At 35.9% G+C, this 18,049-nt stretch overlaps 1 protein-coding gene across 1 annotated transcript in view; it reads left to right on the top strand.

Annotated features, from left to right (window-relative positions):
• LOC123529857 (dedicator of cytokinesis protein 3-like) overlaps positions 1 to 18,049 on the top strand; it is a 213,829-nt gene that overhangs the window by 69,458 nt on the left and 126,322 nt on the right. Inside the window, exons 9-12 of the mRNA XM_053520723.1 lie at positions 84 to 165; positions 2,308 to 2,368; positions 3,393 to 3,461; positions 7,021 to 7,044. Coding sequence (XP_053376698.1) covers positions 84 to 165; positions 2,308 to 2,368; positions 3,393 to 3,461; positions 7,021 to 7,044 — 236 coding nt within the window. The remainder of the gene's footprint in view (positions 1 to 83; positions 166 to 2,307; positions 2,369 to 3,392; positions 3,462 to 7,020; positions 7,045 to 18,049) is intronic.

The following is an 18,049-nucleotide window of genomic DNA, read 5'->3' on the forward strand; positions in this document are numbered from 1 at the left end:
GTAGGTGACCGCTGATCGGAGGTGACCATTAGTACAGGTTAGACTGTATATATATATATACATATATTTATTTTTTTTTTCAGGGAGAAGTTTTTAGTACGTCACACTGTGAAAATGGTTCCAGAGGACATGGATAAGCTGTATAGCTATTATGGTCTCTTCACAGTACGTAGCAAAACAGTCCTTTCTCTATGGATGTACATAAACCTTCATTTAAAAAACATATACTGTATAGAAAGCTATGACTCGGATATTTTACAAGTTTTAGACTAATTATGATCACAGTTCTATGAAAACCACTTGCAGTAAAACTTTACATTAGATATGTCACTGTTAATGTATTAGTACCACAAATGACACCATAGAAGCAGACTTGTTGCCCATTGGGAACTCAATTATTGCTATGCAACCAAGGGTCATGAGTTTGATTTTGGGACTCATATTTATGGCTATGTAACCAAGGGTCTTGAGTTTGCTTTTTAGCTCATTTGGGACTCATATTTATGGCTATGTAACCAGGGGTCATGAGTTTGATTTTGAGCTCACTTGGGACTCATATTTATGGCTATTCAACTAGGGGTCATGAGTTTGATTTTGAGCTCATTTGGGACTCATAGTTATGGCTATGTAACCAGGGGTCATGAGTTTGATTTTGAGCTCATTTGGAACTCATATTTATGGCTCTGCAACTAGGGGTCAGGAGTTTGATTTTGGGCTCATTTGGAACTCATATTAATGGCTGTGCAACTATGGGTCATGAGTTTTATTTTGAGCTCATTTGGGATTCATATTAATGGCTATTCAACTTGGGGTCATGAGTTTGATTTTGAGCTCATTTGGAACTCATATTTATGGCTCTGCAACTAGAGGTCATGAGTTTGATTTTAAGCTCATTTGGGACTCATTTTTATCAAGCCCGCTTGCGGAAGCAAAGACATAGTTGTCCAAATGGCTGTTCAGTGTATGTGCGTGTGTGTGTATGTGCTTGCTTGCATCTGTCTGTTCGTCCGGATTTGTTTGTCAGGACCATAACTTTGACATGCATGGAGCAATCTTGTTTATATTTGGCATGAATGTTAACCTCAGTGAGACAGAGTGTCATGCGCAAACCCCAGGTTCCTATCTCAAAGGTCAAGGTCACACAGGTCAAAGGTCAAATTCAAAAATGACTTTGTCTGGAGCATTTCTTCTTCCTGCCTAGAGGGATTTTGATGTAACTTGGCACAATTGTTCACCATCATGAGATGGAGTGTCATGCACAAGAACCAATGCCCTAGGTCTAAGGTCAAGGTCACACTTAGAGGTCAAAGGATACAAGAATGACAACTTTGTCCGGAGCATTTCTTCTTCCTGCATGGAGGGATTTTAATTTAACCTGGCACAAATGGTCACCACCATGAGATGGAGTGTCATGCGCAAGAACCAGGTCCCTGAGTCTATGGTCAAGGTCAAAAGTCAGATAAAAGAATGACTTTGTCAGGAGCATTTCTTTTTGATGCATAGAGGGATTTTGGTGTATCTTGGCACAATTGTTCATCATCATGAGACAGAGTGTCATGCACAAAATCCTAGAATTACTTTCCTTTGTTGTTACTATAAATGGCTTATATTTGTAACTTTTTTATTACTGGTCATAGGGAAAAATCAAGACCACTTTTCTGTAGTACAACATGCATGTAACATCCAATTTTCAGGTGTATTTTGACCTATCGCTACTGGTGAGGATTTTTGTTTGGACTTAGAATTTTTTTTTTAAGATTTACGTCCCTTTGTTGTTACTTTAAATAATTTACATAGTAACTTTTTGAAATCTCTTCTTTATTTGGCATAAATGTTTGCCTCAATGAGACAAGGAGTGTCATGTGCAACTCCCAGTCCTTTTGACAGCTGGCAGGCTCGACATGTTGCCCGTGGGCATCTAGTTATGGCTATGTAACCAAAGGTCATGAGTTTGATTTTGAGCCCATTTGGGACTCACATTCAGGGCTATGTTACCAGGGGTCATGATGTAACCAGGTGTCATGAAATTGATTTTGAGGTATCTTTATACCAAGCTTCTCTGGCTACCTTACTAGGAGAGTTCTGGTTCACCAGTGCTAATGCTCAGTTCTATGGGAGGGAAATGTTTAACCAAAACATTTTTAGCAAAAATAAGTCATTTAAAATGTCATACTTAACCGTTGCTTTAGTTTAGATTTTATTTGAAAAACATGTTTTTTTAATGTAAAACCCAGTAGTACTATTTTGTACAATACACACTTGTCAACAAAATATGACTCCCCTACAAACTTTCTAATTTCTTTTCAGGATCTGAGCACTGAAGAAATAGAGAAAGATCTTTACCTTGTGGCACATATATATAGGATAGGTAAGAGATCTGTGAGCATTGAAGTGATGCATGATTTCAAAGGCATCTTCTTTAACACTTATTTCACTTTCAGAAGGTTTTGAAACATATGAGAGTTTCACACGAGTATTCTTGTAAAATGAAACTGTGAAATTGATATGATATATTTTCACAGAATGTTTCAACTTCAATTAGTTACAATTAAAAATATTCTGTTCTGTATGGTCAGAAGGTCTACTGTTACATCCAGCTTTTAAGTAAAAGGATTTGCTTAAGTTACACATCAGTCTAAAGGTCTCCAGGTGAGGTAGTAGGATCTTTTTAGATTTTAGTGATGTCAATTTCATTGCATAAAAATGTATTTTTCCCATTTTAAACTTCTGGCCGTTATTTTGGCATGCTGACATCATCTTCTTGTTTTTTATCTGTTTATATTTAAGAAATAGTATATGTCAACTGAAGAAGTTTATTGAAGCAAAACATATATTGGCAAGACTATACTGGTTTTTGAATTAATGTAATCATGGCCTTTTTTAAAAAAAAAATTTGCATTTCTTTAGGAACATGTAAAAAAAACTTTAATGCTAATTAAGATGTCCTGAAAGTTTTGTAAAAACCTATCTACAAAAAAAGTCAAAATTGAAATTATGCCCAGATTGGCAGAAATTCCCTACTTAAATCATTTTTAATGATAAATTCAAGACTAATCAAGGTATTAAATATTTAAGGGCATCCTATTAATTTAAACCCTTTGAGTCCTTTTGAAAGATGTGTAGTATAAAAAGTATTGTCTTATCTTAAAAGAGAAAAGGTGATCAGAAGATAGTGGTCAAAATGCTTCAAAGAGATATAAAAACCATTCTTACAGTCATCTTATTGAATTTCAAAGAAATGGTTCAAATCTCTATTTGCAATGCAACAGTTATTTCATAAATGTTAGAATTTTCATAGAGTACACCTGACATTTTGATTTAAATGGAGAAACCTTAATACACTTTATTTGAGTACATGAAACAATATTACATGTTTTACTTTACAATTATAGGCAGTATGAAGCAGGACCATTTAAAGAAGACACCGAAGGTTACCTTCAAACGACCATGGGGTGTTGGAGGTAAATTATTGGCTGGATTTTTGTTTTTGATTATGGTACTATAGTTCAATAAATATATTATTCTGGTACACTCCTTGATGTCCATTATGGAATGTTAAACAAAGTTTCTTATATCTTGTAACCCATAATATATATGTTTATCAGTTTGTTACACAGAATGTTCACTACTTTGTTACACAGAATGTTCACTAGTTTGTTACACAGAATGTTCACTGGTTTGAATGTTCACTGGTTTGTTACATAAATTAGGTTTCAGAATGTTTACCAATTAGTTACACAGAATGTTCACTGGTTTGTTGAAAAGAATGTTCATGTTCATTGGTTTGTTGAAAGGAGTGTTCACCAGTTTGTTACACAGAATAGTCACCAATTTGATACACAGTGCTCACCCATCTTTTACACAGAATGTTCACTCGTTTTTAATCCCCCGCCGTGGCGGAGGGATTATAAGAATGGTCTGCTTCCGTCCTTCCGTCCGTCTTTCCGTCCGTCCTTCCGTCCGTAACAAAATCGTGTCCGGTCCATATCTCCTAAACCCCTTGAAGGATTTTCATGAAACTTGGGTCAAGTGATCACCTCATCAAGACGATGTGCAGAACCCATGAGTCAGCCTTGTCGGTTCAAGGTCAAGGTCACAACTCAAGGTCAAAGGTTTGAGCCTGCCATTTTGTGTCCGCTCTATATCTCCTAAACCCCTTGAAGGAATTTTATAAAACTTGGGTCAAATGATCACCTCATCAAGACGATGTGCAGAACCCATGAGTCAGCCATGCCGGCTCAAGATCAAGGTCACAACTCAAGGTCAAAGGTTTGAGCCTTCCATTTTGTGTCCGCTCTATATCTCTTAAACCCCTTGAAGGATTTTCATCAAACTTGGGTCAAACGATCACCTCATCAAGGCGATGTGCAGAACTTATGAGTCAGCCATGTCGGCTCAAGGTCAAGGTCACAACTGAAGGTCAAAGGTTTGAGCCTTCCATTTCGTGTCCGCTCTCTATCTCCTAAACCCCTTGAAGGAATTTTATAAAACTTGGATCAAATGATTACCCCATCAGAACGATGTGCAGAAATTATGAGTCAACCATGCCAGCTCAAGGTCAAGGTCACAACTAAGGGTCGAAGGTTTGAGCCTTCCATTTGGTGTCCACTCTGTATCTCCTTAACCCCTTGAAGGATTTTCATCAAACTTTGGTCAAATGATCACCTCATCAAGAACTCATGAGTCAGCCATGTCAACTCAAGGTCAAGGTCACAACTGAAGGTCAAAGGTTTCAGCTCTGTATCTCCTAAACCCCTTGAAGGATTTTCATGAAACTTTGGTCAAAAGATCACCTCATCAAGACGTTGTGCAGAATTCATGAGTCAGCCATGTCAGTTCAAGGTCAAGGTCACAGCTAAAATCAAAGGTTTTACCCTTTCACTATCCATAGCAGTGGCGGGGGATTTAGCTGTCTTTCAGACTGCCTTGTTTTTACATAGAATGTTCACTAATTTGTTAGAATGTTATTGGTGTGTAACACAGAATGTTCACTGGTTTATTATACAGACTGTTCAATGGTTTGTTAAACAGAAAATTCACGAGTTTGTTAGACAGAATGTTCAGCAGTTTGTTACACACAATGAAAGGTTTAAGATACAGAGTGTTCACTGATTTGCTACACATAATGTTCACTGGTTTTGATGCACAGAATGTTCACTGGTTTAGTAAAGAGAATGTTCACTAGTTTGTTATACAGAATATTTACCATTTTGTTACACACATGTATACAGATCAAAGTATCTTACACAGTTTGAAAAATAACATAATAATAACACCAACAAACTGATATAAAATTTAATAATCTGATCATCAGTGCTATCAGGGAAATGGTCAAAATATAGATTGTGGGGGTGGGGGTAGCTTTTAATCACTATATCGTCCTTGGATGTTCCTAGATTCTTATACAGTGAGAAATCTTACCAGCTTTAAATGTTATTGTTCAGTACAAGTCTTTTACAGTTCATACTTGTCTGGTTCACTAAATGGATAAAGCTTCTCACTGGCAGTTACAATTAAAGGTTGAAAGTTTGATTCACAAGTTGAGACACACTTTCTCTGTGACATTGATTAAAGACAGCTCCAAAGTTTTGGTTTATGTATAGCTTGTTTCAAATGAGGAAAATATCTGTTACTTGCATGAAACTATTTAGTACTGATTAGAAAATTGAGGACTACTTGCATGTTAACTGAGAAGTCAACGTAACTATATTACTGACAAAAATGGCATTAAACGAAACAAAAACCAAAAATGATATTAGAATACCGCCTATATTTCTGACATTATTTGGTCAAAGGTCAAGGTTACAACTTACAAAATTACATACCCACTTGCCTCTGACAGGCCATCGAAGGAGGCATGTATGTTTTACAGAGAGCTTTTACCATCATGAAACTTTCGCATACAATGAAGGAAAATCAACCCTCTTGCTGACTTGGAGGGAGGAATTCAGTGGTTCTATCCAGGTGACTGTCTGTACCAGTAATAATGCTGGTAGAGGCACCTGAGGTCTTCATCCACCATCTAAAGCTGCAGAGTTATTATATGGCCTACTATTGTGACAGTGTGATCTGAACAAAACAAAATCATGATGTATGTTAGAAAATATCTATGGAAATATTTGTCTCTGTCTGAAATCCAAATATAACACAGAAGAAAAATGGCATCTTTTGGTCAATGGAAAGGAAATCCGTTTAAAACAATGGCTATAACGAACTACAGAAATTAATAGAATTCCAGATACGGCTGCAAAGTTCTTCAGTCCTAAGGGAAACAGTGAGATCAAGTTTTAAAAGAACCACAGTATCTGTGAAATAAATGATTCTAATTTAAAAAAAAAAAATTCTTCAGACAGTTTTGTCTTTTGTTACCTCATCAGTTAATTCAAGTGGCAGCCTTCAAGGAATTAGGTCATAGGTCAGATGAGAAGATAGGAAGCTGTTATTTAATTTGGTTATTAATTGCCTTCATTGTTTGGTTTGAATATTCTAGATTTGAATAAAGTCTTACTTACAGTCCATGTTTGAAGTAGAGTATGTGGCAGAATGAACCTAGCTGATTAGTATTTTATTTTTGACTCGCCTGTGCTTAGAGCTTAGATGTGGGCTTTTGTGATCCTGCTGTGTCTTCACTGATTAACTTTAAGACACAAGCAGATATTTTTTGAAGTCAGTTCACTTTCACAGTGATGGAAACATCCTTATGAGTAAATCTCTCAGATTTCATCAGATCATGTCCCTGGGATCATAGTTGTCCCAATGCAGGCAAGTTTCATTAGGTGGCAGAGATCTGTGTTTTATATTGAGTTAATTTATAAAAACTAATGTTTTTCTTTTAACTTTGATTACACTGTAATATTTCTAGTATTAATTTACTTTGTTGTTACCTCAAGGGCCAGTGTTTTACTAATGAAATTATACAAGGAAAAGTTTTTAAGATTTTAAGGGTCTTCATCAGATGGTTCCACCCTCAGGTGAGCGATTTCATGAAAATGATGATTTAAATATTTATCTTTATAACAGTTCTACTGATCGACAAAAGTAAATGTATGTATATGAAAATTTACATCTGCTCTAATTTATATTCTGAAGGTGTCTATATTTTTTTAGGCTTCATGCTAATGCGTCAGAAATTATAATTCTGAAATATATTTCTTATTTGTGCTAGAAGGTTTTTCAGCATTTGGTATGATGGCTGATTTTGGACATTACTTATGTCATGTTGGCTAGCTGAAGCACATTTTATTGTGTCATCATGCATGCCAGTGCGCCATAACAAAACAATGTGACATAGTGTGAAACATAGAACACAACAGAACGAAACGTTGAATATTGCTTTGGCGTGCGTGCCATTAACAAAAGATTTTGCACATGCACCAAGATGAAATTAAGTGTTTCCTTATGTTCCATTGGCTTTCGACTATATAGCACATTTGGTTGTGTCATCCTGGCTCATGCACCAACACATGTCCATGAAACATTTTATTGTCTTGGCGTACGTGACAATGCTTCAACACAAATTTTTTGTTGAAGGTGTAATAGTATGCACCAGAATGAAATAGAATGTTTTGCTCTGTTGCATTGTTAGTTTTGTTTTGACAAAATGGAACTAACAAAATTTAAAACGTTTGTTTATGGTGTGTTGGCACATGCACCAGGACGACTCAACAAAATGTGCTGCATAAACTGCACCCTAGCCAACTTGACATAGTGGAATGTCCTAAATTAGCCACCATTATTTGGTCTATTGAATGTACATACATGTATACTACTGCAGATGCAATAAAGTTCCATTATCAAACCTGCGTATCAAGTCCATCTTTTAAAATTGTTCAAAGAAATCAATTTCATGCAGAACTCTGGTTGCCATGGCAATGGAAAGGAGAATGTTTTTGTCAGATTTTCACAGAAATATTTCTTGTGTGACACTCTACAAAGATTGTTCAAATTATTCCAATGTGTCAAATATTATGTCTGCTTTTTACTTTTTCTTGCTGGCTAGATTCCAAATAATTTCACACTAATGATCATTGGTTGACCTCTACCGAATTCGTTTATTTGAACAAAAAACATGGTCATCAGAGTGTGTTATCACATTTCGCAATAAGTACGGTATATACTTGAAACTTTTATAAAAAACTTTCCTGACAGATACCAAGATAATTTAAGTAATTTTGGTTTGTCAAAACAATGCATGCTAATTGATAAAGGAAGAAAAATATCCAAATAACAACTAAACACCAGGTTTGATTTTGAAATTATTTCACAGAAATGTCCCTGAATGACCTCCCTTCCAAGATTTTCAAATTTTTATGATTCATAAAAATGCATGGAACGTGAGCTAAAAACTAAACTTGTTCTTAACCTCTGGTTTAATTCTGAAATAATTTCAAAGAGATGTTTCCTTTATCAAGATGTTCAAATTATTTTGAATTTTGCCAAAAAATATGGCTGCCAGAGGACGTGGTCATGATGTCCCACTTGGGGAGACATATTGTTTTTGCGCTGTCCATCTGTACGTCACACTTCATTTCCGATCAATAACTTGAGAACCATTTGACCTAGAACCTTCAAACTTCCTAGGTTGATAGGGCTTATAGAATAGGATCACCCTTATTGTTTTTGGGGTCACTCATCAAAGGTCAAGGTCACAGGGGCCTGATGATGGAAAACCATTTCTGAATAATAACTTGGGAACCACTTAGTCCAGAATGTTGAAACTTCATAGGATGATCGGACATGCGGAGTAGATGACCCTATAGATTTTAGGGTCACTGAATCAAAGGTCAAGGTCTCAGGGTCCAGAACATGGAAAACCTTTTCCAATCAATAACTTGAGAACCATTTGACCCAGAACCTTCAAACTTCATAGTGTGATAGGACTTACAGAGTAGATGACCCCTAGTGTTGTTGGGGGTCACTCGAACAAAGGTCAAGGTCACAGGTGCCTGAACATGGAAATCCGTCTCCGGTCAATAACTTGAGAACCACTTGACCAAGAATATTGAGACTTCATTATGATGATTGGACATGCAGAGTAGATGACCGCTATTGATTCTGGGGTCATTTGATAAAGGTCAAGGTCACAGGGGCAAGAACATGGAAAACGGTTTCCAATCAATAACTTGAGAACAGTTTGACCCAGAGCCTTCAAACTTAATAGGGTGACAGGACTTATAGAATAGATGACCCCTATTATTATTTAGGTTACTCAGTTAAAGGTCAAGGTCACAGGGGCCAAAACATGGAAAACTATTCCAATCCATAACATGGGAACAACTTAATCCAGAACGTTGAAACTTCATGGGATAATTAAACATGCCAGATAGATGATCCCTATTGCATTTATGTCACTAAGCCAACCTTCAGTGTCTCATTGACTTTTGCTCCTGTCCCCTATTGACTTCTTGCCTATTACTACTATGCTTTGGGGGAGATAAGTGCTTTTCTCAAAAGCATCTTTTAGTTTTTCTCTGAATATAAGTAGATTTCTAGTCAGATATTCTTGGACCAATGTCATAGTAATTTGACAGAAATTTTGATTGTATTACTTTTTATCCAAATTGTCAACTGTTTGAGCTGTGATACACTAGTGAGCGATTAAGGACTGACATGGCCTTCATTTATCATTTAATTGCATTCACTCATGAACAAAACACAGCCAATTTTCCTGTATTGCTTTTTATTCTAATGTTGTATGGTGCTGTATGGAACTTTATTGTATATTTATTCTGCCATGTGCTTAATGAAGAGACACTATAGATCGCTTTTTAACCCAAGTGTGTAACCCCAGCATCCTAAAATGCCATTGGTAGTCAGAATAATCATGATTGTAAACTATCGAGGATATTATATTTTCGGTCTTACATTTTAGCACACCACTTGCCATGCAGACCCACTCTCTCTACATGTTTGTTGAATGAAAATGTATTATTCTCTGTATGTAACACCCTTTTTTGACTTAAATTGGAAGGATATGATTAAGCTTGTTTGTTTGTAAAATATGTCTGTAACTCCTCAAAGTATGTCTTGATATTTGTTACATCTTGTGATAATTAATTTTAAATATTTCCAGACTTAGAAAGACTGTGGGTTTCACAATGCAAGTTAATTACAGTAAAAAATGGATCTCTCAAGGTCACAAAGGGTTGAGCAAACTGAGTTTTGTGCAATCCAAACATAGAAAATATATGGACCATATGAACTGCTAAAAGGCACTGGCCTCCAGATCGTTCGAAAACGAACAAAAAAAGATTTTTTTTAGATATCTGGAAATTAATGCTGTATTTCTTAAGAATGCTTTGAAACTTAATTACTGACTGACTATATGTTACGGAAACAGATGAGAATTAGTTGATTTTACTACTTTTTACGATGAAAATCGAAAAGCGTTTGTAATGCATTTTACCCGCGCAGCGTCACGTGCAACGCATCATGACGTCATAATTTCATGACTTCATGATATGTATATAGAAAAACAAACAGTTCTATGACGTTTCCAGATTTCATTCAGATTTTATTATGATGGAACGTATAGATTTATGATCCCCTAAGTATTTATTAGCTCACCTGTCACATAGTGACAGGGTGAGCTTTTGTGATCACCCTTCGTCCGTCGTCCGTCCGTCCGTTGTCCGTCCACAATTTCTTGTGAACAAAATAGAGACCACATTTTGCAAGCAATTTTGATCAAACTTGTACAAAACATGTATTGGCATGATATCTCAGTTCCTTTCAAAAACTGGCCAGATCCCATCATGAGTTCTAGAGTTATTGCCCCTTAAAGGGCCAGAATTTGCTATTTTTGTGCGTCAACAATTTCTTGTCTACACGATAGAGGTTTCATTTATGATTTTATTTTAACCAAACTTGCACACAACTTGTATCACCATAAGATTACAGTTCCTTGCTTGAACTGACCAGATCCCATTATGGGTTCCAGAGTTATGGCCCCTGAAAGGGCCAGAATTAGCTATTTTGACCTTGTCTGCACAATAGCGGCTTCATTTATGATTTGAATTCAATCAAACTTGCACAATACTTGTGTCATAATAAGATCTCGGTTCCTTTCTTCAACCGGCCAGATCCCATAAAGGGTTCCAGAGTTATGGCCCCTGAAAGGGCCAAAATTAGCTATTTTGACCTTGACTGCACAATAGCAGCTTCATTTATGATTTGATTTTAACTAAACTTGCACACAACTTGTATCACCATAAGATCTTGCTTCCTTTCTTCAACTGGCCAGATTCCATCATGGGTTCCAGAGTTATGGCCCCTTAAATGTCCAAAATTTGCTATTTTGACTTTTGCAGCCATATAGAGACTTCATTTATAGTTTTTTTTTTTCAAACTTCCAAAATATCTTCAACAACAATAAATCTTGGATTCCATGACAAATCAGATCCTATCGTAGGTTCCAGAGTTATTTTATATCTGATTACCTCCACTGATTGTAATCAAAATGGATTTATATCATTAAGTACTTATAGGACTTATTTGAAATTTCATTATTGTTATTAGTTGGACTGAGACAATCAGGATAGATAACTATGGACTGATTTTATGTCAAATTATCTCCCTTCATTTCAATTTAAATTTCTTCCCTTTGTTGTTCCTGTCCTTTGGACTTAGATATTTTTTCTGAGGACCTTCTTCTCCTCAAGTGCAATGATAACAGGTGAGCGATATAGGGCCATCATGGCCCTCTTGTATACATCTATATCTTTCCTGAGAAGTAAATTTTGCAAGGAATTTACGATTATATATAATTCATATTCATTTGCATTCAGGTGTTGTTCCATACCAGTGAAAAATAAATTTGATATTTTCACTGTTTGAAGCAGTGAAAATATCAATTTTATTTCACGGATAAATGTTAGTATTTCACTGAAAAGCATAAAATGAACTACTTTAGTACTATTTTTCATGTCTTTGGTAAGATGCAGCCTGGTAGTGAATCCACAACCTCCCATACTCAAAGCAGGCATTGTACCACTAGGCTAGTGAGGCAGTTAATTTTTGTTAGAGTGTTTGATATGGTTTTTCAGTATTTCATTAAATTAACAGTTTACCTTTGACTCTGCTGTGCAGTTACAGAGCTGTCTCCACAAGTAACTTTCTAGAAATGTATGTGTTGTGAAGGAGAATTGACCTCATGCTCTCCTTCCTTTGAGAAATTGCCTCAGGTGTCATAGTATTATTGTTGCATGACTGAAGTAGGTTAACCTACCAATATTTATGGAAATTCTTCCTGCAAGTAACTGACATCTTATATAGCCCTCTATTTAAGTATGGACTTAAATGTCTTTTGTGAGTTATGGTAATATTATAGACTTGCTGCGATGCCAGTTCAAGGTCAATGTCATGCTTAACATTACAAACTTGCTGTGATGCCAGTTCAAGGTCATTGCCATGCGTAACATTAAAAACTTGCTGTGTTGCCAGTTCAAGGTCAGTGTCATGCTTAACATTACAAACTTGCTGTGATGCCAGTTCAAGGTCATTGCAATGCTTAACATTACAAACTGGCTGTGTTGCCAGTTCAAGGTCAATGCCATGATTAACATTAAAAACTTGCTGTGACGGCAGTTCAAGGTCAATGTCATGCTTAACATTACAAACTTGCTGTGATGCCAGTTCAAGGTCATTGCCATGCGTAACATTACTAACTTGCTGTGATGCCAGTTCAAGGTCATTGCCATGCTTAACATTACAAACTGGCTGTGTTGCCAGTTCAAGGTCAATGTCATGCTTAACATTACAAACTTGCTGTGATGCCAGTTCAAGGTCAATGCCATGATTAACATTAAAAACTTGCTGTGACGGCAGTTCAAGGTCAGTGTCATGCTTAACGTTACAAACTTGCTGTGATGCCAGTTCAAGGTCAATGTCATGCTCAATATTACAAACTTGCTGTGATGCCAGTTCAAGGTCAGTGTCATGCTTAACATTACTAACGTGCTGTGATGCCAGTTCAAGGTCATTGCCATGCTTAACATTAAAAACGTGCCGTGTTGCCATTTCAAGGTCAGTGTCATGCTTAACATTACAAACTTGCTGTGATCGCAGTTCAAGGTCAGTGTCATGTTTAACATTACAAACTTGCTGTGATGCCAGTTTAAGGTCAATGCCATGCTTAACATTAACACGCGTCGGCATCCCGATTTGGTTAAGTTTATGTATGTAAGCTGGTATCTCAGTAACCACTTGAGGGAATGGATTGAAACTTCACACACTTATTCACTGTGATAAATTGACTTACATTGCACAGGTTCCATAACTCTATTTTGCTTTTTTTTTTTTTACAAAATTATGGCCCTTTTTCAACTTAGAAATTTTTGGTCAAGGTTTTATATGTAAGTCGGTATCTTAGTATCTACTTATGGGAATGGATGGAAACTTAACACACTTGTTCACTATGATGATCTGACGTGCATTGCACAGGTTTCATAACTCTGCTTTGCATTTTCTACAAAATTATGCCCCTTTTTCGACTTAGACATTTTTTGGTTAAGGTTTTGTATGTAAGCTGGTATCTCAGTACCCACTAATGGGAATGGATTGAAACATCACACAATTGTCCATTGTCATGGGCTGATATGCATTGTACAGGTTCCTTAACCCTGTGTTGCAATTTTACAAAATTATGCCCCTTTTTATGCCCCCCCCCCCATGAGTGTTGAGGGCATATAGATTTGCTCCTGTCCGTGCGTCCGTCCGAAGTTCGTGACGTGCCTAGCTCAAAAAGTATTTGATATAAATTGATGAAACCTTGCATGAGTCTTTATCATGATATGAACTTGCGCACCTTCTATTTTTCGTCTGGCTCCGCCCCCTAATTTTAGAGTTATGGCTCCTGAAATAGTCAAAAATGCACATATTCACCTTGTGACACGCCTAGCTCATAAAGTATTTGATATAGATTTATGAAACCTTGCATGAGTCTTTATCATGGTATGAACTTGCGCACCTCCTATTTTTCATCTTGGTCCGCCCCCTATTTTTAGAGTTATGGCCCCTGAAATAGTCAAAAATGAACATTTTCACCTTGTGACACGCCTAGCTCAGAAAGTATTTGATATAAATTGATGAAACCTTGCATGAGTCTTTATCATGATATAAACTTGCGCACCTACTCTTTTTCATCTGGGTCCGCCCCTATTTACAGTTTTAGGCCCCTGAAATAGTAAAAAAAATGCACATTTTCACCTAATTATGCCTCACTCAGAAAGTATTTAATGTAAATTCATGAAACCTTGCTTGAGTCTTTATCATAATGTGACCTTGCACACTTGGCATTCTTCTTGAGAATTTTAGTGTTTATTACAGAGTTATGGCCCTTGAAGTAGCCAAAATAGTGTGGTTTTTTTGTTTGTGATGCTCATAGCTCAAAAAGTATATGGTATAGAATAATGAATCCTTTTCATATTTTTTTTTGAGGCTATACCCCATTAAGACTGCAAACATTTGAATTATTTCCCCTTATTTGTGACAAATGTTCCAGTGGGGGAGCACACCCTGTGTCCTACAGACACATTCTAGTTGGACTTTAATATTCATTCAATTGACAAGGCTGTTGAATAGTCGAGCGTTGCTGTCTTGTGACAGCTCTTGTTTTTGGTTAGGAAGTCAAGGAATATAGTCACATTGGCCTTCAGACAAAAAATAGTTTCTGATCAGTCAACTTGGCTTGAGGTCAGCTATCTTTTTTAACATGATTGTCTATGGTCAGAAAATGACCCCAGAAGTGTTTGGAGTAAAAATTGAACTGACATTGCCCTAAAAAAGGTTTAGGATTTATAGCTGGAGGATATTTGGGCTTGATCAGTAGTTGACTACTGCTTTGATGGGGCTGTTGCTTTGGTGTTAGTGTTTTCATGTTAGAAAAGATTTCGCCTGATACTTTCACAAAAGAAATTTGAACACTTTCCAATTTATATTCTTTTACTTTGGGGTCAATATTTAATATATTTATTTGACTAAAATCAATTTTTTTAAAATAAATTTGTTGCATTTTATTGTTCATTCCTGAGTATTTGACACAATTTCGTTTAACTGAACTGAAGGTTGAGTGGGGGGAAATTTTAAGAAGTTGAATTTAAAGATTTACATGAAATATGATGCATTTCCTGTATATACAAGGTGTGTTCAATAAAAATATAGACTGGCTCATGTTGTATGTCACATTATAAAAGTGGTACTGTTATAATACCTAAGGCTTCCTTCTAATAACTATGCATTTAGAAATTTATGACAGGAGGCTATTGTATAACCATAGTTATGCGTTATTAGCCAAGATGATGCTTTGAAAATTTGAATAGAATAATACAAATATATACCAATGTAATAGCATCAACATTTGTAAACAAAAAAGACCAACATAAATCTGTGCATTTCATAATCTCCTGAGAATTTGATTTCAATTGGTTGTAACAGTCTGGTATAAACAACGTTTTTCTAGGGCACTCAGTTTTCCTATACTTAAATATCCTTTAAAGCTACTTTCCACAAAACAATTAAATTTCTTGGACGTGATCAAATAGTTTTATTTTCAATATTGAAGAAGTGAAATTTATTAAAATTGGCATACTTTCAAAGATTTTGATGGAAACTACCACAAAACTGCTAACTCAGTTGTCCATGACACTTTAGCAATTATAAAAATAGCACAGACAACATTGGCACATGCACGGACATCTATTTCCAGATGTAAACTATGTCAATGTCGGGCGGTAAGAAACAGAGGCAGAAACGATTAATGATCATGTGGAAAAATGATTTAAACTTCGTAAACCAAAACATATAAGTTACGGTCAAATTATCTTGCTGAAATCTCGGATCTACTGCTTGCAGTTGCCTTTGTTTATTGTTTAAATATGGGGATTTTTTTTACCTATGGGAATAACGATAAAAATACTATACTTCCAATTTCATGTTCTAAAAAAGGTTTTGGTACTCCATGAAAAATCAGCAATTACAGAATTTTGTTTTGTTTCTTTTGGGTTTAACACTGTTTTTCAACAGTATTTCAGTTATATAACAGTGGGCAGTTAACCTATCCAGTGTTCCAGGGTTTTGTACCAGTATAAACCTATTCTCCGCAAGTAACTGCCAACTACCCCACAGGAATCAGAGGTGGATTGACAAATGATTTCAGACACAGTGTCTTTTATCAAATTATCACTGAGATTATACACCTCGCCCGAGGATTGAACTCAAAACCCAGCGATCCGTAGATCTGCCCTCTCTCCATTGAGCTAAGCAGACGGTAACAAAATGGAATTTAAATACACTGGGACCCGGTTATAACGCTGTCGTCGGGGTCCAAGGTTTGAGACCCGCGGATCTAGCAGGGTTAAATTTATAACGCGGGTTGATCGTATCAGCAGTATACGCAATACCCCACCCACCGGTAACGTATTTTGGACGCTGTTTTATGTTAATAAGAAATAAGAATCGTATAAACGGGACATTTATTTACCTTAAATGCTACTGAAAAATACATTAAAAGAATTATAACGCTGTGTCATCTTCTCATTTTGACGTGATTATAAAAGAAAATTGGATTTGTGTACCCCGGAAGTAAACATATATAACGCTGTGTAAGGAGTGTGCGGTCGTGAGAATTACATATGCAATGCAATTGCACTGGAGGTTTATGTAACTAAAAGAGAAAAAAGCGGAGTCTAAAAAGATTTATTTTGAATAGATCTACATGAAGGAAATCGATAAATAAGATAGAAAATTTTTAAATCACCGTCGTTGATATACGATATTAAAAAGGGAGCACATTCTCAGTAAGGCTTTCAGTGCGTCGAATCTTAGTTATTTCCAATGAATTGACCTTACGCCAGATAGCCTGTAGCCACGCCTACCAGTTTTCAGGGGGAACAATTCATGCTAGGCCCGACAAACAAAGGAATCAAATGGCGACGGCAGAAATATTTTGCCGGACATTCTAGTTGATTTCGGCGTACGCTACCTCAATTCACACGTATTTCTAAAGTGAAAAGACAAAACACAATCGTAAAGTGGATGTTCTGTAGCGAAACATAAATTCTACAAAAAACAACGATACGTTGTTGTTAAAAGTCGGGAACTGCACCCGAGTATGAGGAAAACTAAACAAGACAGGGGGCCGAGCGGAAAACACGTAAAAAAGACGGAAATCTCTGAAACCATTATAGCTGATTTTATGTTTTTTTTTTAATTGTCCGTTTCTTTTTCATTATAGAAACGTCAAATTTCGATCTCCCGGAAATCATGTAGGGTATGACTATATTAAGCAGACTAGAACATTGATTTTTATTAATTAAGGTTGAAATCAGACTGAGGATTCTGAATCCTATTTCAAAATAATTAGATAAATTAAATAAGGTAATTTACATGTAAAAATTGTCACTTGTGTCATTTAAGAAACGTCGGATTTCGAAATACCGGAACTCATTTAAGATGCTCATATCATTGTTCAACATTATTCAGATACATAGCATTTAATGTCTAATACTTAGACATGATGTGTTTTAAGTATAAGTAAAGAAAGTTCTCTTATTAGAATTAAAACGTGTAAATGATAAATAAATAAGATACAGTCCAAGGCGACGATATAGTCCATACTCATATTTCAAGACATATACCGGCGCATCGCAGCTTAAAACAATGTTTGAGCCTACAAAATTTCTTTATAAAGTATACAGAATTAATGTATAATTTTTTGTTTAAGAACATATTTTCTTTATACGAAATATGCTATTTTTTCTGGAATTTTAGACGAGGTTTACGCTGTCTATTAAAATGAAATTTAGAACGAAAGCACACACCGAGTGCTAAGTCAAAACTTTGAGCGCCTGGAAAATTGTTGATTAGACTCATTAAAAATAATCTTATATCAATCATAGTTTTTTATCATGTTTATTATTTGTTGTATTATCACCCAGGTATGACTTAACATACACCAGTGGGAGATTGATGTAAACCTTAAAAAATGCATAAATCATGTTTCCGGTACATTAAGGCATAATATTTACACGTTACCATTCAAATTATATAGAAC

The sequence above is a fragment of the Mercenaria mercenaria genome, chromosome 13 (genome assembly GCF_021730395.1).
Source record: "Mercenaria mercenaria strain notata chromosome 13, MADL_Memer_1, whole genome shotgun sequence".
Taxonomy (NCBI): Eukaryota; Metazoa; Mollusca; class Bivalvia; order Venerida; family Veneridae; genus Mercenaria; species Mercenaria mercenaria.